Below are 23,223 nucleotides of genomic sequence, written 5' to 3'. Positions count from 1 at the left end.
TTCATATTTGTCATTAATTTAGATCACTTTGTAGAGATCTGTTTTCACTTTGACACGGAAGAGTTCTTTTCTGTTTGACCAGTGTCAAAAAAAGCCAAAATAAATCCCGTGATTCAAAATAAAACAATAAAACATGAAAACTTACAAAGCGGGTGAATTTCATAGGCACTGCATATGACAAAGACACAACACTGGTTCCTATGGCACACCACTGGTCACAAGCTTCTAATATAAAAACTATTTCTCTGTGGCTCTTACCACCATGCCAATTTTGTGTCAAATTGGCTAGCAATGTGCTGACTGGCAACTCCTGCGATGCCGCTGGTGCCAAACTGTATCAGCATCTGCCATTCCTTTCATGCTGCAAACTTGCCAATCTGGGGTAATGGCAAAGTGAAATCCAAGAGCCAAACTACACACTTCTTTTCTAAAGTTACATATTATGGGCATAATCATTTCTCCAACAGATGTCATGAACTATCTTAAATCTCAATATCTTCACCATGCATCCTTTCAGCAATGGTTTAATTTAACCATACAAAGCAGAAAAATCTGAGGCCTTTCAGCAATGGTTTAATTTAGCCATATGAGACAGAAAAATATGAAGATCACCAATTTACCTGAAATAAGAGCTACACGTAGCAAGAACCATCTTATGGCACGAGAACTCAGTGCTCTCTGCAATTAGAACAATGTCGGTCAACAATTGCTGATCATAGAAGCATTTCAGCTGCTCCAACAAAGATACAGCATATTCGCTATTGATGAGCTGCTCTTCCTTAATGGACATGATTGCATTTCATTAAAGTCCTCCAGCAACTTGCAATACAACTTGAAAAGGTGATTCTTGTCGCAATAACCAATGAGCAGTGATTTTCAATATTACTTTGAAGCTGTACACTAACAGGACAGTAGAATTTTCCAGATTTTGAAACAGCACTGAGTCATGTTATACAATCACAAATTTTGTATTCCAGATGACGAGCTGCAGTATTTCCACTGGGGCAAATTGCATCACATGAAGAAATCTGAGGTAGTGTAAATTGAGTACACAAATAATCCAGGTGTTAAACAGTATCAGTGCCTAAAATAAAAAAGAAACATTAGGAAGTTATATAATCCATTATACAACATGGCCACATTGATCATACAAAATCACTTCCTTATCCTAATTTACATAGAATATTTGCAACATGGGCAAGGTGCACCTGAATATTTAAAGAACATGCCTGAATTTGGACTAGTTTATAAATACAAAGCACTACTCTACCAGTGACAGTGTAGAGCAAGCAGAGCTACTGCTTCAACCCAACAACCCAGTTCCTAACCTGATCTCAAGTATTGTCTGGAATTTGCACATTCTGCATATGATCACACACATCACACATAGACACTGTAAATTTTCCCTATTATGTAGGTCAGTGGTGGAATCTGGGAAGGGAGTTAATGGGATATGTGCAGAGAATAAAAATAGGATTAGAACAGAAATAGTGTAAATGGGGGCTTAATGGAACAGAACATACTTATGGAATGAAGAGCTAAATCGCATTTTAACTGAACACAAAATCAGTTAAGTCGGGAGTTCCCAACCCTTTTTAAGCCATGGAGACTTACCTTATCCAAGGAGTCTGTGGACCCCAGATTGAGAACCACTGACTTAAAAGGATGGAAAGTTACTTCAACTGCAGTCAGCTATTCATTAGGTACACGATTTCCAATATCAAAGATATAAAATCAGTACATTCCACACAAGGCACTGAACTATATTGCATTGACTGGGACTCCCCTCACAGGGAATGCAAGGCAACACACTCAGCTGTAATAAAACTTCTTTTGCCTTAATCTTCAAATCACACATAAAAGCCAAGGAGAGGGCATATAATACTACAAAAGGTAGAGGATTGGGAAACTTTTAAAAACCAACAGAAAGCAACTAAAAAAAGTCATTAAGGAAAATATGGCATATGAAAATAAGCTGGCCTATAATATTAAAGAGGATACAAAAGTTTCTAAAGATACATAAAGTATAAAAGATAAGTGAGAGTGAATATCAGATCACTGGAAAACGTAGCTGGAGAGGAAGTAATGGGGGGATAATACCATAAGACATTGCAGCAGAATTAGGTCATTCATCCCTTTGAGTTTGTTCTGCCTTTCCATCATGGCTGATCCCGGATCCTACTCAACCCCATACCCCTACCCTCTTGTCATATACTTTGATGCCCCGCCCAATCAGAAAGCTATCAACTTTTGCTTTAAATATTCCCACAGACTTGTTACCTACCCCTCTACTCATCTTTATATCATCCACAAACTTTGCCACAAAGCCATCAATTCCATTAGCCAAATCATTGACAAACAATGTGAAAAGTAGTGATCCCAATACTGACCCGTGAGGAACACCACTAATCACTGGCAGGCAACCAATAAAGGGTTCTTTGTTCCCAGTCACCGCCCTGCCTGTCAACCATACCACTGTCAGTACGTGCAATTTGGTAGAAGGAATAAAAGGGTAGATTATTTTCTAAATGGACAGAAAATTCAAAAATCTGAGGCGCAAAGGGACTTGGGAGGTTTCCCTAGAGGTTAATTTACAGGTTGAGTCTGTGGTAAGAAAGGAAAATGTGATGCTAGCATTCAAAACCCTGAAACAATGGTGTCAAGAAAACAACCTCTCCCTCAATGTCGTAAAAACAAAGGAGCTGGACTACAGGAGAAATGGAGATGGTCTAACCCCTATTGACATCAATGGAAACAACAGGAATTCTGCAGATGCTGGAAATTCAAGCAACACACATCAAAGTTGCTGGTGAACGCAGCAGGCCAGGCAGCATCTCTAGGAAGAGGTGCAGTCGACGTTTCAGGCCGAGACCCTTCGTCAGGACCATGACGGAGGGTCTCGCCCTGAAACGTCAACTGCACCTCTTCCTAGAGATGCTGCCTGGCCTGCTGCGTTCACCAGCAACTTTGATGTGTGTTGCTTGACATCAATGGATCTGGGGTTGACAGGGTGAACAGCTTTAAGTTCCTCAGCATACACATCACAAAAGATCTCACGTGGTCTGTATGTACTGGCTGTGTGGTGAAAAAGCACAACATCTCTTTCACCTCAGACAGTTGAAGGCCCCCAAATCCTGAGAACTTCTTACAGGGGCAATAAGTATTCCATTTTAAGTACTGTTGGGGGGGGGCTGGGGGATTTAGCTGTGCCTCTGGCACTGAGTCGGACCTTGTCACTCAGAAGGGTAGGGATCCAGTGATACAGGACTCTACAGTTAGGGGGAACGGATAGGCGATTCTGTGGACGCAAAAAAGAAACACGGATGGTATTTGCCTCCCAGGTACCAAGGCCCTCAATGTTTCTGACGGCATCCACAATATCCTGCACAGGGAGGGTAAGCAGCCAGAAGTCATGGTACACACTGGTACCAAAGAGATTGGTAGAAACAAGGAGGAGAGTCCTGAAAACAGAATACAGGGAGTTAGATTAGATTCAACTTTATTGTCATTGTGCTGAGTACAGATACAAAGCCAATGAAATGCAGTTAGCATCTAACCAGAAAAGCAAAGAATAGTGTTATTTACAAAATAACTGCAAATAAAAAGTAAGTGCTACAGCACACAAATATAAAAGTACTGAGACAGCACAATACGGGTGCAATACTGCTTAGCGCTGTGGTGTGAGGTTCAGCAGGGTCACAGCCTCAGGGAAGAAGCTCTTCCTGTGCCCGCTGGTGCGGGAGCAGAGGCTCCTGTAGCGCCTACCGGATGGGAGGAGAGTAAAAAGTTCATGGTTAGAGTGAGAAGCATCCTTGATAATGCTTTTCACCCTGCCCAGGCAGCATTTACGGTAGATGTTCTCAATGGTGGGCAATTGGGTGCCGATAATCGGCTGGGCAGTCTTCACCACACGCTGGAGTGCTTTGTGGTCCGATACGGGACAATTGCCATACCACACTGAGATGCATTTGGTGAGTATCCTCTCAATGGTACAGTGGTAAAAGTCCATCAGTATCCTGGGACAGAGGTGAGCTTTCTTGATGCTCTGCAGGAAATAAAGGCGCTATTGTGCCTTTTTGATCAGGATGGAGGAGTTCAGGGACCAGGTGAATTCCTTGGAAATGTGGACACCAAAGAACTTGAAGCTTGATACACGCTCCACTACAGCTCCGTTGACGCGAGTGTGGCTCCTAGCATCCACAATGATCTCCTTGGTCTTCTGGGTGTTAAAGGCCAGGTTGTTGTCGGCACACCACACAGCCAGGTGCTGGAACTAGTCCCTGTAGGCCATCTCGTCATCCCCTCTGACCAGGCCAACCACTGTAGTGTCGTCTGCGAACCAACACCGTCATAAGTGAAAAGGGAGTACAGAAGAGGGCTCAGCACACAGCCTTGAGGCACGCCGGTGTTTAGGGTGAGAGTGGAGGAGGAGAGGTTGTCTAACTTAACTGATTGGGGTCTGTTAGTCAGAAAGTCCAAGGTCCAATTGCAGAGGGATACGCTGATACCAAGCTGGCGAAGTTTGGCGATCAGCTTGGAGGGGATCACAGTATTGAATGCCGAACTAAAGTCAATGAACAGCATTCTGACGTAAGAGTTGGGGCTGTCCAGGTGGGTCAGGGCAGAGTGAAGTGCCGTGGAGATGGCGTCCTCTGTTGACCTGTTGGTGTGATCGGCAAATTGATGGGGGTCCAGGGTAGTGGGCAGACAGGATTTCAGATGTGATGGAACCAGTCTCTCAAAGCACTTTGCCATGATGGGGGTGAGTACAACTGGGCGGAAGACATTCAGGCCCGTGGCAGTGGAATGCTTCAGCACTGGCACGATGGTGGCGATCTTGAAGCTTGTGGAGACAACTGCCTGGGCCAGGGACAGATTAAAGATGACCGTGAAGACCCCGGCCAACTGGCCTGCACAGACTCTAAGCACACGGCCAGGTATTCCATCCGGACCAGCTGCCTTCCGTACATTCACCCTGCTCAGGAAGGAAGTTGAGAAGTAGGATCTCATGGGTAGTAATCCCAGGATTGCTACCTGTGCCACAGGACAGTGAGGGTAGGAATAGATTGAGATGGCAAATAAATTCCTGGCTGAAGAATTGAAGAACTGGACCAGGGAGGCAGGGGTGACCTGTACAAAAGGGACAAGTTGCACTTGAATTCAAGTGGGACCAATATCATTGCCGGCAGGTTTGATAGAGCTGTTGGGAGTGGTTCAAACTAATATGCCAGGGGACAAGAGAAAATCTGCAAATGCTGGAAATCCGAGCAACACACACAAAATGCTGGAGAAACTCAGCAGGCCATGCAGCACCTATGGGAAAAAAAGTACAGTCGACATTTTGGGCTGAAACCCTTCAGCAGAACTGGAGAAAAAAAGCTGAGGAGTAGATTTGAAAGGTGGGGGAGGGGAGAGAGAAATACCAGGCAATAGGTGAAAGTTGGAGGGGGAGGAATGAAGCAAAGAGCTAGGGTTGATTGGTGAAAGAGACAGAAAGCCATGGAAGAAAGAAAATAAAGTGGGGGGGGGGAGAGAGAGGAGAACCAGAGGGAGGCAATGGGCAAGCAAGGAGATAACATGAGAGAGGGACTAGCGGGTGGGAAATGGTGAAGGGGGTGGGGGGGGGGAGGCACTACTAGAAGTTTGAGAAATCGATGTTCATGCTATCAGGTGTTGGTCCTCCAACCTAAGTGTGGCCTTATACCGAAAGTGGGTGAGGCTTTGGATGGACATATCGGAATGGGAATGGGAAGCCAAGTTAAAATGGGTGGCCACTAGGAGATCCTGACTGCGCACAGATGCTCAACAAAGCAGTCTCCCAATCCACGTTGGGTCTCACCAATATACAAGAGGGCACACTGGGAGCACCGAACACAGTATATAACCCCAATAGACTCACAGGTGAAGTGTCGCCTCACCTGGAAGGAATGTTTGGGGCCCTGAATGATAGTGAGGGAGGTGGTGTAGGGGCAGGTGTAGCAATTGTTCCACTTGCAAGGATAAGTGCCGGGAGGGAGATCAGTGGAGAGGGATGAATGGACAAGGGAGTCACGTAGGAAGCGATCCCTGTGGAAGTCAAAGTGGGGGTGAGGGAAAGATGTGTTTGGTGGTGGGAGGTAGCCGAAGTTTTGGAGAATTATGTGCTAGATGCAGAGGCTAGTGTGGTGGTAGGTGAGGACAAGAGGAACCCCATCCTTGGCAGCGTGGCAGGAGGATGGGATAAGATCAGATGTGTGTGAAATGGAAGCAATGCAGTCAAGGGCAACTTTTATAGTGGAGGAAGGAAAGCCCCTTTCTTTGAAAAGGACATCTTCGTTCTGGAATGAAGACTTGGAAGCTTAACATCAAAGGATGTACTTTGTATCGAAAGCACAGGCAAGAAGGCATAGGTGGTGGTGTGGATCTATTGGTTGGGGATAGAACTACATTTTTAGAAAGAGGTGACAAAAGGTCAGAGAATGTGGAGTCTTTGTGGGTAGGGCTAAGAAACTGCAAGTGTAAATAAAACATTAAGGAATCATATATATGCCTCAAAATATTAGCCAAGATGTGAGGTTGAGATTGCAAAGAGAGCTGGAAAGGACACAGGCACGGGAAGCTCAGAGGCATCAGCAGCAGCGGAAGACAGGCAGAGCACCAACAAACACCACGGGTTCTTTTTCTGTGGGAATTTTTCTTATGAACTCTAGTCAATGTGCAGGCATGGGAAACATCAGAAGCATCAGCGGCAAAAAAAAGGTAGGCGGAGCACCAAACGTGGTGAGTTCTTTCTCCTTGCATGGGAATTTTTCCTACTTTTTAAACCATAAAACACAGATTGGGTCTAGCGGTGCGGCCATCATCAGAGTGGGGCTAGAGTCAGAGTGGGATCTTAGAAGGTTTGACAAGAGACAGGCCAAAGAAACAAGTACGAAGGGTACTTTTTCCTTTTGCTATTGCCCATTTGCTACTGGTTGCCCATAGTACAGTGCAGGCAGGATGGCAGGTATGGCAGAGGAACGTTCCTCTTGTGGGATGTGGAATTCATGGAACCTGATGGTCTCCATGATGCAGGAAGTACAGCCAACTCCAGCTCATGAAAGACCACATTAAGGAGCTGGAGTTGGATGAACTAAGGATCATTCTGGACCAGAGCAATTGATAGATAAGACTTCTGAGCAGGTGGTTACACCCACAGTGCAGAATTCAGGGAGTAGATGGGTGAACACCAAGAGGGATAAAGGGAGAAAGAAGTCAATGCATGGTTTCCCCCTATGCCCATCCCCCACAGCAACAGGTATACCCCTTTGGATACTGCTGAGGGGGATGACCTACCTGGGCAGGGCAGCAACATCCAGACCAACAGCACTGTGGTCTCAGAGCCTCAGCAGGATAGGGTGAAGTCAGGCAGAGCAATTGTTATAGGGGACAGATAGGAGATTCTGGGGCAGCAAGAGACGCCAGGATAGGGTCTGCCTCCCGGGTACTAGGGCCAGGATTTCTCTGAACAGTTGCAGAATATTATTCATGGGAAGGGCGAAAAGCCTTAGGTCATGGTACCTAGACAGGACAGAGGTAGAGGTCCTGTGCAGTAAGTTTAGGGAGTTAGGAAGGAGGCTGAAGAGCAGGATCTCCAAGGTGGTAATCTCCAGATTATTCCTGGTGCCACAAGCTAGGGAAGGTCAGGACAGGAAGAGAGCGCAGATGAAGGAGTGGCTGAGGAGATGGTGCAGGGGGCAGGGTTTCAACTTCTTGGATCATTGGGACCTTTCCTGGGGGAGGGGTGACTTGTACAAGTGGGGCGGGTTGCACATGAACTGGAGGGAACAAATATTCTGGGAGGGATGTTTGCTCAAGCTATTGGGGAGGGTATAAACTAGATTTGCAGGGTGCTAGGAACCAAAGAGCAGAGGCAGAGGATGGGGCAGTTGGCAAACAAGTAGAGACAGCTTGCAGGGAGTTAATGAGGAAGGATAGGCAGATGACAGAGCAAAGATGCATTCAGCCTGATGGTTTTGAGATGTCTATTTTAATACAAGGATTATCATTAAAAAAGGATGAACATAGAGCGTGGATCAATACGTGGAACTATGACATTGTGGCCACTACAAAGCCTTGGATGTCTCGGGGCAGGAACAGCTGCTGAGCGTGCCATGGCTTTAGGAGTTTCAAAAAGGACAGAGAGGGAGGCAAAAGAGGTGGAGAAGTGGCACTGCTAATCAGGGATAGTATCACGGCTGCAAAAAAGGAGGAAGTCATGGTGACATTGTCTACTGAGTCATTGTGGGTGGAAGACAGAAACAGGAAGACGGCAATAACTCTTCTGGGTGTTTTTTTTTAAATATAGACCTCCCCAATAGTAGGGTTACTATTAAAACCAGAGACATCAGGGAGCAGATAGGGAGGCAGATTCTGGAACGGCGCAATAACAATAGCATTCTTGTGGTGGGTGATTTTAACTTTCCTAATATTGACAGGCATCTCTTCAGAGCAAGAAACTTGGATGGGGTGGAGTTTGTTAACTGTGTTCAGGAAAGTTTCATAAGAACATAAGATCTAGGAGCAGGAGTAGGCCATCCGCCCCATCAAGCCTGCCCTGCCATTCAATAAGATCATGGCTGATCTGTCTGTAAACTTAGCTCCATCTACCTGCCTTTTCCCTATAACCCTTAATTCCCTACTATGTAAAAATCTAACTGTATCTTAAATATATTTAGTGAAGAAGCCTCAACTGCTTTGCTGGGCAAAGAATTCCACAGATTCACCACTCTCTGGGAAAAACAGTTTCTCCTCATCTCCGTCCTAAATCTTCTCCCCTGAATCTTGAGGCAATGTCCCCTAGTTCTAGTCTCACCCACCAATGGAAACAACTCTCCTACTTCTATCTTATCTATCCCTTTCAAAATGTTGTATGTATCTATAAGATCCCCTCTCGTTCTTTTGAACTCCAGACAGTATAGTCCCAGGCGACTCAATCTCTCCTCATAGGTTAACCCCTTCATCTCTGGAATCAACCTGGTGAACCTCCTCTGCACTGCCTCCAAAGCCAGTACATCCCTCCTCAAGTACGGAGACCAGAACTGCACACAGTACTCCAGCTGCGGCCTTACGAGTACCCTGTATATTTGCAGCATGACCTCCCTGCTCTTGAATTCAATCCCTCTAGCAATGAAAGCCAACATTCCTTTTGCCTTCTCAATAACCTGTTGTACCTGCAAGTCAACTTTTTGCGATTCATGAACAAGCACACCTAAGTCCCTCTGCACAACAGCATGCTGCAACTTTTCACCATTTAAATAATAATCTGCCCTTCTATTATTCCTTCCAAAGTAGATGATCTTGCACTTACCAACGTTGTATTCCACCTGCCAGACCTTGGCTCACTCACTTGACCTATCTATATCCCTCTGTAGACTCTTCACATCCTCTGTACAATTTGCTTTTCCACTCACTTTAGAGTCATCAGCAAATTTTGCTACGCTACACTCAGTCCCCTCCTCCAAATCATCAATGAAAATAGTAAACAGCTGCAGGCCCAGCACCAACCCCTGCAGCACCCCACTCACCACTGACTGCCAACTGGAGAAACACCCAATTATACCAACTCTCTGCCTTCTATTGGTTAACCAATCCATTACCCATGCCAATACACTTCCTCCGACTCCATGCATCCGTATCTTATTTATAAGTCTCTTGTGCGGCACCTTATCGAACGCCTTTTGGAAATCCAAGTACAGGTTTCCCCCGTTATCCGAAGGCACAGCGTTCCTATGAAACGGTTCGTAAGCCGGAATGTTGTAAAGTGAAGAAGCAATTACCATTTATTTATATGGGAAAAATTTGTGAGCATTCGCAAACCCAAAAATAGCCTATCAAATTTTGCCAATAACACATAAAACCTAAAATAACAGTAACATATCATAAAAGCAGGAATGATATGATAAATACACAGCCTATATAAACTAGAAATACTTCTCTACAATCATTGCCGCACTGTTCTCCGTAGCGAAAATCTCACGCAAGCGCTCTCAGCAGAAACACTCTCCCCAGTAACCTTTAAGCTATGAAGCTGCCAAATCATACCAAATAACTCATAAAAATACACAGCCTATATAAAGTAGAAATAACGTATGTACAGTGTAGTATCACTTACTAGAATCAGGAAGACAGCGCCGAGCACACTGATGATGGTGTATTAAGCTGAGTCGGAGGTTGGGGTGGTGCAGTGGTCCCCATCCTCCGGGCAGCCGACCGATACTGATCCGCGAAGAATGCAGCGGTACAGCGGTGGCCAGAATGCACCCAGCACATCTTTAGGAAAACAGCTGAAATAAACAAGCTAATTAATTAGGTGCTGCCCAGCACGTAATTAATTAGCTTGTTTATTTCGGCTTTTTTCTTAAAGACGTGCTGGGTGCGTCCCGGCTACCACTGCATTCTCCGCGGCAATGTATTGGTCCGCGGCCCAGGGGTTGGGGTGGTGGGACACTGGGGTGTCATCTCATCAATCGGGGCAGGCAGCTCATCTTCTTCTATGTCTGCCTGCCTCGATGTTGAAGGTCGAGGTTCGTCATCTGCTGTGGCTGATGTGGAAGGCTTGCTCGACTGCTTAGCCTCGCACATTTTTTATTATATAGTTCCTTGTAAGCACTCAAACCATTTTGCAAATGTGCCCTAACCCTACACACCCTTTCAAAATTAAAGTTGTACTTTATCATTGCAGTGAAAATCTCACGCAGTTGCTTCACGTTCAGTTCCTGGACGACTTCACTTTCCGTCCGTGCATTTGGTTTCGATTCTTATCCTTTTCTCTTCCAATTGTATCATCTCTTCATCTATCAGTTCTTGGTCACGGGATGCCAAAACCTCTTCAACATCATCTCGAAGGGTCTCGGCCTGAAACGTCGACTGCGCTTCTTCCTATAGATGCTGCCTGGCCTGCTGCGTTCACCAGCAACTTTGATGTATGTTGCTTGAATTTCCAGCATCTGCAGAATTCCTGTTGTCAACATCATCTTCGTCAACTTCCACAAGCCAAACTCACTTTGTCCTTACTTCGTTCACCACAATCGAAACGCTTAATTATGTCGTTTTATGCTAAGTGTAACACCCTTACGAGCTCTTTTAGGCTTTTCCGATACCTTAGAACTCATCTTGCAAACAGGGGCTCACAGGCATGTGTTAAAGCAATGCCGGCGAGAATGCCGTTCTGGGGGAGGAGCTTGGCTGCTTTTTATCGCATGCTGCTTTTATCGCGCACTACTTTTCGTAACAGTGAAAACACCTTCCATTAGTGAAAACAGGTAACTAAGGTAGGTCTTTCGTAACAGTGAGGTTTCGTAAAGCGAACGTTCGAAGAGCGGGGGACACCAGTATACGACATCCACCTGTTCCCCTCTATCCACTGCACTCATGTCTTCAAAGAACTCCAGTAAGTTTGTCAAACAGGACCTGCCCTTTCTGAATCCACACTGCATCTGTCTAATGGAAACACTCCTTTCTAAATGTTTCGCTATTTCTCCCTTAATGACAGCTTGAAGCATTTTCCCAACTACAGATGTTAAGCTAACTGGCCTATAGTTGCCCATCTTTTGCCTACATCCTTTTTTAAAAGGTGGCATGACATTTGCTGTCTTCCAATCCGCCGGGACCTGCCCAGAGTCCAGAAAATTTTGGTAAATAATTACCCAACGCGTCTACTATAACCTCCGCCAATTCCCTCAGCACCCTGGGATGCATCCCATCAGCACCAGGGGATTTATCTACCTTCAGACCCTCTAGTTTGCTCATCACTATCTCTTTAGTGACAGTGATTTTATCAAGGTCCTCACCTCCCATTTCATCCATAACATCATTCTTTAGTATATTAGACATGTCCTCCACCGTGAAGACCGACACAAAATAGTTGTTCAATGCCTCAGGCATTTCCTTATCACCCAATATCAATTTCCCCGTATCGTCTTCCAAGAGACGTACGTTGACTTTAGCAACCCTCTTCCGCTTTATATATTCATAAAAACTTTTGCTATCTGTTTTATATTTTGTGCTAATTTACTTTCGTACTCTATCTTCCCTTTCCTTATTTCTTGTTTAGTTGTTCCTTGTTGCTTTTTAAAGTTTTCCGAATCCTCCAGTCTCCCACTACTCTTTGCGACTTTGTACACGAGCTTTTAATTTGATACTCTTTTATTTCCTTAGTTATCCAAGGCTAGCTCTCCCCACACTTACTGTCCTTACTTTTCACTGGAATATACTTTTGTTAAGCACTGTGAGAAATCTCTTTGAAAGTATTCCACTGCTCTTCAACTGTCCTACCAAATAGCCTGTGCTCCCAATCCATAATAGCCAACTCCTCCCTCATCCTGTTGTCATCTCCCTTGTTCAAGCATAATACACTAGTTTTAGATCTAACTATTTCATAAAACATAGAATAGTACAGCACAGTACAGGCCCTTCGGCCCACCATGTTGTGCCAACCCTCAAATCCTGCCTCCCATATAAGCCCACAACTTAGATTCCTCCATATACCTGTCTAGTAGTCTCTTAAACTTCACTAGTGTATCTGCCTCCACCACTGACTCAGGCAGTGCATTCCACGCACCAACCACTCTCCGAGCAAAAAACCTTCCTCTAATATCCCCCTTGAACTTCCCACCCCTTACCTTAAAGCCATGTCCTCTTGTATTGAGCAGTGGTGCCCTGGGGAAGAGGTGCTGGCTATCCACTCTATCTATTCCTCTTATTATCTTGTACACCTCTATCATGTCTCCTCTCATCCTCCTTCTCTCCAAAGAGTAAAGCCCTAGCTCCCTTAATCTCTGATCATAATGCATACTTTCTAAACCAGGCAGCATCCTGGTAAATCTCCTCTGTACCCTTTCCAATGCTTCCACATCCTTCCTATAGTGAGGTGACCAGAACTGGACACAGTACTCCAAGTGTGGCCAAACCAGAGTTTTAAAGAGCTGCATCATCACTCTCCATCTTAATGAAGAATTCCACCATATTATGGTCACTCTTACCCAAGGGGCCTCTCACGACAAGATCGCTAATTAACCCTTCCTCATTTCTCAAAACCCAGTCCAGAATAGCCTGCTCTCTAGTTGGTTCCTCGACATGTTGGTTCAAAAAACCATCCCGCATACATTCCAAGAAATCCTCTTCCTCAGCACCTTTACCAATTTGGTTCACCCAGTCTAAATGTAGATTGAAGTCACCCATTATAACTGCTGTTTTATTGCACACATTTCTAATTTCCTGTTTAATACCATCTCCGACCTCACTACTACTGTTAGGTGGCCTGTACACAACTCCCACCAGCGTCTTCTGCCCCTTAGTGTTACGCAGCTCTACCCATATCGATTCCACATCTTCCCGGCTTATGTCCTTCCTTTCTATTGCGTTAATCTCTTTTTTAACCAGCAACGCCACCCCACCTCCCCTTCCTTCATGTCTATCCCTCCTGAATATTGAATATCCCTGAATGTTGAGCTCCCATCCCTGGTCACCCTGGAGCCATGTCTCTGTGATCCCAACTATATCATAATCATTAATAACAATCTGCACTTTCAATTCATCCACCTTATTACGAATGCTCCTTGCATTGACACATAAAGCCTTCAGGCGCTCTTTTACAACTCTCTTAGCCCTTGTACAATTATGTTGAAAAGTGGCCCTTTTTAATGCTTGCCCTGGATTTGTCGGCCTGCCACTTTTACTTTTCTCCTTTGTACTTTTTGCTTCTACGCTCACTTTACACCCCTCTGTCTCTCTGCACTGGTTCCCATCCCTCTGTTGTGAACTAACATCCTCACGCCTAGCCTCTTTAATTTGATTCCCACCCCCCACATCTGGAGAAATTTCTGAAATGCCCAGTTCACTGCCACTGCTACTGTGCGATTGAGAATCTCCGGAGGGAAGGCCCCAAAATCCCTGGCTTTGCCTGCTGCTGGCTACCGAAGCGGGGTCGAAACGTTCAGCGGAGATGGTGCTCGGTACGCGGTGTCGGAGGACTGAACAGAGTTCGAAGTTTTTGGACGACTCAGAGTCAGACTGTGGTCCGGCATGGCAGGGAGCGTTTTCTTCTTTCTCCCGTCTGCGTGAGATGTGGGACTTTCGAGAAACTTTGAACTTTTTTTGCTGTGCCATGGCCTGTTCTTCATCAAGTTATGGTATTGTTGCACTGTTGTAACTATACGTTATAATTATGTGGTTTTTGTCAGTTTTTCAGTCTTGGTCTGTCCTGTGTTTCTGTGATATCACACCGGAAGAATATTATATCATTTCTTAATGCATGCATTGCTAAATGACAATAAAAGAGGTCTGCGTGTCCTCATAATCTAATCTAATCTGATCAAGCAGGAACTTGGAAGTATAAATTGGGAACAGATGCTCTCTGGGAAATGTACGACAGAAATGTGGCAAATGTTCAGGGGATATTTGTGTGGCATTTTGCATAGGTGTGTAAGTGAAAAGGGGGTTGGAGTATGGGATAGGAAGGGTTAAATGGTGTATGTGACCTGGAAAATATAGCAGGGGCGGGAACTAGACAACAGAACCGGGCACGGTTACGATGTTGCAACTGCATGCTCATCTCTTAGAATAGAAGCGCTTACTGACTCTGTACCTCTGCACGTGAAGCTGTTGTGACCATGATGAAATTGCTAACTACAAAACCATCATAAGCGTGGACAGGGGAAACAGGTGCTAACTGAAACCTTTTTCTCTGGATATAAATGTAACCTTGCACTCGTGCTAGGCATTGTTGATTGCCAGACGCTGCAGATCAAATTAAATAAAGAATTGATCGAGCGAAAACAAGGCCTCTGAGTGTTTTCTCTGACTGAATAACGAATCGGTATGGACATAGGTACGTTCCAATGAGACATGGAAAGGATGACAGGGTACAGGAACCATGGTGTACAAAGGCAGTTGAAAATCTAGTCAAGAAGAAAAGAAAAGCTTACAAAAGGTTCAAAAACCTAGGTAATAGAGATCTAGAAAACTATAAGGCTAGCAGGAAGGAACTTAAGAATGAAATTAGCCAGAAGGAGCCATGAGAAGGCCTTGGCAAGCAGGATTAAGGAAAACCTCAAGGCATTCTACAATTAATTACAAATATAAAACACAAATCAGTCACTTTGTAGAGATCTGTTTCCACTTTGACATGAAAGTCTTTCTCTGTTGTTCAGTGTCAAAAAAGCCAAATTAAATCCACTGTGATTCAACGTTTTAAAACAATAAAACTAGAACTTCCAAGGGGGTGAATACTTTTTTTTAAATAGGCACTGTATCTTCATGATGTTTTTAGCTCTATCCCCATCTATCTTATACTTTATTGTCGCCAAACAATTGATACTAGAACGTACAATTATCACATATTTAATTCTGCGCTTCCCACTCCCTGGATGACAAATCAATTGTAAATATTAAAAAATTTAAATTACAAATCATAGAACATAGAACAGTACAGCACAGTACAGGCCCTTCGGCCCACAATGTTGTGCCAACCCTTAAACCCTGCCTCCCATATAAGCCCCCAACTTAAATTCCTCCATATACCTGTCTAGTAGTCTCTTAAACTTCACTAGTGTATCTGCCTCCACCACTGACTCAGGCAGTGCATTCCACGCACCAACCACTCTCTGAGGAAAAAACCTTCCTCTAATATCCCCCTTGAATTTCCCACCCCTTACCTTAAAGCCATGTCCTCTTGCATTGAGCAGTGGTGCCCGGGGGAAGAGGTGCTGGCTATCCACTCTATCTATTCCTATTATCTTGTACACCTCTATCATGTCTCCTCTCATCCTCCTTCTCTCCAAAGAGTAAAGCCCGAGCTCCCTTAATCTCTCATCATAATGCATAGTCTCTAAACTAGGCAGCATCCTGGTAAATCTCCTCTGTACCCTTTCCAACACTTCCACATCCTTCCTATAGTGAGGCGACCAGAACTGGACACAGTACTCCAATTGTGGCCTAGCCAGAGTTTTATAGAGCTGCATCATTACATCGCAACTCTTAAACTCTATCCCTCGACTTATGAAAGCTAACACCCCATAAGCTTTCTTAACTACCCTATCTACCTGTGAGGCAACTTTCAGGGATCTGTGGACATGTACCCCGAGATCCCTCTGCTCCTCCACACTACCAAGTATCCTGCCATTTACTTTGTACTCTGCCTTGGAGTTTGTCCTTCCAAAGTGTACCACCTCACACTTCTCCGGGTTGAACGCCATCTGCCACTTCTCAGCCCACTTCTGCATCCTATCAATGTCTCTCTGCAATCTTCGACAATCCTTTAAACTATCTACAACACCACCAACCTTTGTGTTGTCTGCAAACTTGCCAACCCACCCTCCTCCCCCACATCCAGGTTGTTAATAAAAATCACAAAAAGTAGAGGTGCCAGAACAGATCCTTGTGGGACACCACTAGCCACAATCCTCCAACCTGAATGTACTCCCTCCACCACCACCCTCTGCCTTCTACAGGCAAGCCAATTCTGAATCCACCTGGCCAAACTTCCCTGGATCCCATGCCTTCTGACTTTCAGAGTAAGCCTACCGTGTGGAACCTTGTCAAATGCCTTTAATCCAGTAAAAAGTTTCCGGACATAGCGAGGCAGAAATGGATGAAGATTCAGAATTTAACTTGGCCACAGATTTTGATATTGGGCACTTTTTCCATGAGAGAATAGCACCTAAATCATAAATAGAAAATAGAAAAATGGAAAGTAAGGTAATGCAAAAAAATCGAGAGGCAGGTCTGGATATTTGGAGGGTACGGCCCAGATCCGGGTCAGGATCCGTTCAGCAGTCTTATCACAGATGGAAAGAAGCTGTCACCAAATCTGGCCGTATGAGTCTTCAAGCTCCTGCACCTTCTCCGAAGGGAAGAGGGACGAAAACTGTGGTGGCTGGGTGGGTCGTGTCCTTGATTATCCTGGCAGCACTGCTCTGACAGCGTGAGGTGTAAAGTGCTTAATGCTGTTTTCCAGCTATCTTCATCCTCAATGTTTTCCAGTACTATCCCCAGCTATTTAAATATCCATGGATCTTTGTTACCCATCTTACGTACAACATAGAACAAATACCAGTGCAGGCCTGTCAACACACAATACTGTGCCAACCTCTTAACCTACTGAAGAATCTTAAAAAGGTGCTGCACAAAAGACTGCTCAACAAGATAACAGCCCATGGTATTACTGAAAAGATATTAGCATGAATAGAAGACTGGCTGACTAGCAGGAGGCAAAGATTAGGAGTGAAGGGGGCCTTTTCAGCTTGGCTGCCGCAGATTAGTGGTGTTCCACAGAGTTTCGTGTTGGGTCAGCTTCTTTTCACATATATGTCAACGATTTGGAGACATAACTGATGGCTTTTATAGCCATGTTTGTGGACGACATGAAGATATGTGGAGGAGCAGGTAGTGTTGAGGAAAGAGGGAGCCTGCAGAAGGACTTAGATTACAAAGTAAACTTCAAATTACATTTATGACCAAAGTATGTACATCATGTACAACTTTAACATCCATCTTCTTGCAGGCAGCCATAAGACAAAGGAACACAATAAAATCCACAAAAAGAAACCCACACAACAAAGACCAAACATCCAATATTGGGGGGCGGGATGTCACATCCTCAAAAAATTCAGTCAAGCTCGTAAGGCATGATCTGCCCTTGACAAAGCCATGCTGACTATTCCTAATCATATTATACCTCTCCAAATGTTCATAAATCCTGCCTCTCAGGATCTTCTCCATCAACTTACCAACCACTGAGGTAAGATTCACTGGTCTATGATTTTCTGGGCTATCTCTACTCCCTTTCTTGAATAAAGGAACAATATCTGCAACCCTCCAATCCTCCAGAACCTCTCCCGTCCCCAGTGATGACGCAGAGATCATCACCAGAGGCTCAGCAATCCCTTCCCTCGCCTCCCACAGTAGCCTGGGGTACATCTCATCCAGTCCCGGGGACTTATCCAACTTGATGCTTTCCAAAAGCTCCAGCACATCCTCTTTCTAATATCTACATGCTCAAGCTTCTCAATCTGCTGCAATTCATCACTACAATCACCAAGATCCTTTTCCATAGTGAATACTGAAGTAAAGTACCTCTGTTATTTCCTCTGGTTCCATACATACTTTCCCACTGTCACACTTGATAGGTCCTATTCTTTCACTTCTTATTCTCTTGCTCTTCAGATACTTGTAGAACGCCTTGGGGTTTTCCATAATCCTGCCTGCCAAGGCCTTCTCATGGCCCTTTCTGGCTCTCCTAATTTCCTTCTTAAGCTCCTTCCTATTAGCCATATAATCTTCTAGATCTTTAACATTACCTAGCTCTCTGAACCTTTTGTAAGCTTTTTTCTTTTCTTCTTGACTAGATTTATTACAGTCTTTGTACACCACGGTTCCTGTACCCTATCATAATTTCCCTGTCTCACTGGAACGTACCTATGCAGAACTCAACACAAATATCCCCTGAACATTTGCCACATTTCTTCCATACTTTTCCCTGAGAACATCTGTTTCCAATTTAAGCTTCCAATTTCCTGCCTGATAGCCTCATAATTCCCCTTACTCCAATTAAATGCTTTACTAACTTGTCGGTTCCTCCCTCTCTCTGAAGGAAAACAACAGGAATTCTGCAGATGCTGGAAATTCAAGCAACACACATAAAAGTTGCTGGTGAACGCAGCAGGCCAGGCAGCATCTCCAGGAAGAGGTCCTGACGAAGGGTCTCGGCCTGAAACGTCGACTGCACCTCTTCCTAGAGATGCTGCCTGGCCTGCTGCGTTCACCAGCAACTTTTATGTGCGTCTCTCCAAAGGAGATAGAATTATGATCACTATCTCCAAAATGCTCTTCCACTGAGAGATCTGACACCTGACCAGGTTCATTTCCCAATACCAAATCAAGTACAGCCTCTCCTCTTGTAGGCTTATCTACATATTGTGTCACGAAACCTTCCTGAACACACCTAACAAACTCCACCCCATCTAAACCCCTTGCTCTAAGGAGTTGCCAATCGATATTTTGGAAATTAAAATCTCCCATCATGACAACTCTTGTTATTATTACACCTTTCCAGGATCTGTTTCCCTATTTGCTCCTCGATATCCCTGTTACTATCGGGCGGCCTATAAAAAACACCCAGTAAAGTTATTAACCCTTTCCTGTTCCTAACCTCCAACCACGGCGACTCTATAGACAATCCCTCCATGGCATCCACCTTTTCTGCAGCCGTGACACTATCTCTGATCAACAGTGCCACATCCCTACTTCTTTTGCCTCCCTCCCTGACCTTTCTGAAACATCTAAAATCCGGCACATGAAGTAACCATTCTTGTCCCTGAGCCATCCAAGTCTCTGTAATGGCCACCACATCATATCTCCAAGTACTGATCCACACTCTAAGCTCATCCGCTTTGTTCACAACACTTCGGTCTGAGCGCGTCCTTTCTCTATCACCTGCCTATCCTCCCTCTCGCAGTGTCTACAAGCTTTCTCTATTTGTGAGTCAACCTCCTCTTCCCCAGTCTCTTCAGTTTGGTTCCCACCCCCAACAATTCTAGTTTAAACTCTCCCCAAACATTGAAATTGAGCTTCCAATTCCAAGATGGTGCCGCGCTCAGTGGCCGTGTTGTGAGCTCTGTTTCTACTTTACAGTATACTGCAAATTTCTGAGATTTCCTTCGCAATTCTTGTTCAAGAAGCTGAGGATAGACTGACTCTTCTGAACATCAGGAAGACAGCATTTACCCACTACATGCCGCCTTTTCTAACTGCGAACCCCTACTTACGCAATCCATGGGAGGCTCATTTATTACACCATCGCTACCTCGGAAGCGGCGAAGACGAGGAAGAAGGGCCGGCGCCTTGGTGAGGTTGAGAGGGCGTGCTAATTGGCCGCCGCTCCCTAGCATAATCCTGGCTAATGTTCAGACCCAGGACAATAAACTGTGCGAACTGAGAGCCAGAATCTCCTACCAGCGGGAAACAGAGGAATGTAACATTTTGTGCTTCGTGGAGACCTGACTGAAAGATGAGATACCAGAACAAGCCATCGAGCCCTCTGGGAAGAGTAAAGGAGGTGGGCAATAATGCTTGGTGCAACCCCCAGAACGGGCATGCCCTCAAATCCTTTTGTTCCCTGTATCTCGAGTACCATGTGCTGCTGTGTAGACCTTTCTGGCTGCCTAGGGAGTTCATGGCTGTTATTTTCACAGCTATGTATATTCCGCCATAGGCTGATACTGACCTGGCTCTCAAGGAACCGTACAAGACCCTCCAGAAGCTGCCTTCATCGTCGTCAGTGACTTTAATAGAGCATCGCTGACTAAAGTCTCTCCAAAGTTTTGTCAACATATCCAGGTGAGCACACGGGAGACAGCATACTCGACCAATGCTACTATCTCTTTCACAACGCTTACGAAGCGCTCCTTAACCCACCATTTGGAAAATCGGATCACTCCATCTTGCTGCTGCTGAGGTACAGGCAGAAGCTGAAACAAGAGGAAGCCATACTTAAAACCATTCACTGATGGTCTGACCAATCGGCCTCCATGCTACAGGTTTGATGACATCGACTGGAATGTCTTCCACGATGAGGATGTCTGAGTTTCAGGAAGGGGTCACGTTTCATCCGGAAGTGCATCGCGGACGTTATCCCGCAGAAATTGGTCCGGGTCTAGCCAAACCAGAAACTCTGGATCAACAGTTCCATGCGAGCAGCAGTTACCTACCGTGCAACACCGAGCTTAAGTTGCCGGTGACCAACAGGAACTCAAGAAATGCAGCTACGATCTGCACTAAGTCATCAAGGCAGCGAAACAATACAGGGGCAAGATTCAGACACAACTCTCCACCGAAAACACACACAGTTTATGAAAAGCTCTGCACACCATCGCAGACTTCAAAGCTAAACGCAGTGGAGTTTCCAACATCACTGCCTCTCTCCCAGATGAGATAAATCTTTTTTATGCTCGATTTGATATTGCAAACACTGAGCCCCTGAGGAGAGCTGCTGATGCGACCTGCAGCTTGGTAATACACTCAAAAACTTTTCTAGTTGTACCGTGGAGAGCATTCTGACAGGCTGCATCACTGTCTGATATGGAGGAGCTACTGCACAGCACCAAAAGAAGCTGCAGAGGGTTGTAAATCTAATCAGCACCATCTTGGGTACTAGCCTACAAAGTACTTAGGACATCTTAAGGGAGCGGTGCCTCAGAAAGACAACATCCATTATTAAGGACCTCCAGCACCCAGGGCATGTCCTTTTTCTCACTGTTATCATCAGGTAGGAGGTACAGAAGCCTAAAAGCACACACTCAGCAATTCAGGAACAGCTTCTTTCCCTCTGCCATCCGATTCCTAAATGGACATTGGATCTTTGGACACTATCTCACTTTTTTTTAAATATACATTATTTTTGTTTTTGCACGATGTTTTTAATCTATTCAATATACGTAACTGATTTACTTGTTTACTTATTATTATTTTTATTTTATTTATTATCATTATTTTTCTCTGCTAGATAATGTATTGCATTGAACTGCTGCTGCTAAGTTAATGAATTTCATGTCACATGCCGGTGATAATAAACCTGATTCTGATGTACGCAGCTGTTTCCAACGAGTGGACAGTTGCAAGGCTATGGGTACTCATGATGTGCGCGGCACAACTGGCAGGTGTATTTACAGACATTTTAATCTCTCCGTCTCCCAGTGTAGAGTGCCCTCCTGCTTCAAAACATCCACCATTGTTCCTGTACCTAAAAAGAAAAAGGTAACATGTCTGAATGACTTTCGCACTCACCTCAATAATAAGCAAATGCTTTGAGAGGCTGGTCAAGGACTACATCTACAGCATGCTACCACCTACACTGGACCCCCTACATTTCACCTACCGACACAACCGATGGTCAGATGCTGAGCTATAGTCGATGAACAGCACCCTGACAGAGATGTCTGTATTGTCCAGGTGATCTAAGGCTGTGTGAAGAGCCATTGAGATTGCGTCTGCTGTCGACCTATTGTGGCGATAGGCAAATTGCAGTGGGTCCCAGTCTTTGCTGAGGCAGGAGTTTAGTCCAGTCATGACCAACCTCTCAAAGTATTTCATCACTGTAGATGTGAGTGCTACCAGGCGATAGTAATTAAGGCAGCTAGCATTATTCTTCTTAGGCACTGGTATAATTGTTGCCTTTTTGAAGCAAGTGGGAACTTCTGCCCGTAGCAGTGAGAGGTTGGAATACTCCTGCCAGTTGCTTGGCACAAATTTTCAGAGCCATACCACGTACTCTGTCGCCTTCCACCTTGCAAGGGTTCACCCTCTTTAAAGACAGCCTAACATCAGCTTCTAAGACAGATGTCACAGGATTGCTGGGTGCAGCAGGGATCTTCTCCCTTTCAAAGCAGGCATAGAAGGTGTTGAGTTTATGCGGTAGTGAAGCATCGTTGCCATTCATACTATTGGGTTTCACTTTGTAGGAAGTAATGTCTTGCAAACCCTGCCAGGGTTATCGTACATCCGATGTTGCCTCCGACCTCATTTGAAATTGTCTCTTCACCCTTGAAATAGCCCACAAGTCATACCTGTTTTTCAGGTACAGACTTGGGTCAACAGACTTAAATGCCACAGATCGAGCCTTCAGCAGACGATGTAACTCTCTGGTTCATCCACGGCCTTCGGTTTGGGAATGTACAGTAAGTCTTTGTAGGCACACACTCATCCACACAGATTTTAATGAAGGAAGTAACAATGCAGCATACCCACCTGGATTCGAAGATGAATCCCTGAATACAGTCCAGACCACCGATTCAAAGCAGTCCTTGCTCCTCCTCCCTTTCCCTTTTCCTAACCATGATTGGCATCTCCCCACCCCCTTCCCACTTTCAGTCAATAGAAACCTATATTGAAATTAGGTTCATCATCACTCTCATGACATGAATTTTTTTTTTCTTTTAAAATCTCAGCAGTACAGTGTAATACATAAAATTACTACAGTAATGTGCAAAAGTCTTCAGTACCCGATCTATGTACATGTTCTCAGAAACCATAGAAACTACAGCACAGAAACAGGCCTTTTGGCCCTTCTTGGCTGTGCCGAACCATTTTCTGCCTAGTCCCACTGACCTGCACACGGACCACATCCCTCCATACACCTCCCATCCATGTATCTGTCCAATTTATTCTTAAATGTTAAAGAAGAACCCGCATTTACCATCTCGTCTGGCA

General features: G+C 44.9%; 1 protein-coding gene across 1 annotated transcript in view; it reads right to left on the bottom strand.

The window, feature by feature from the left end:
• kbtbd2 (kelch repeat and BTB (POZ) domain containing 2) overlaps positions 1 to 23,223 on the bottom strand; it is an 84,828-nt gene that overhangs the window by 46,495 nt on the left and 15,110 nt on the right. Inside the window, exon 2 of the mRNA XM_063067536.1 lies at positions 621 to 1,084. Coding sequence (XP_062923606.1) covers positions 621 to 790 — 170 coding nt within the window. The 5' untranslated portion in view covers positions 791 to 1,084. The remainder of the gene's footprint in view (positions 1 to 620; positions 1,085 to 23,223) is intronic.

The sequence above is a fragment of the Mobula hypostoma genome, chromosome 1, assembly GCF_963921235.1.
Source record: "Mobula hypostoma chromosome 1, sMobHyp1.1, whole genome shotgun sequence".
Classification (NCBI taxonomy): domain Eukaryota; kingdom Metazoa; phylum Chordata; class Chondrichthyes; order Myliobatiformes; family Myliobatidae; genus Mobula; species Mobula hypostoma.
This window is presented reverse-complemented; position numbering and strand designations above follow the sequence as displayed.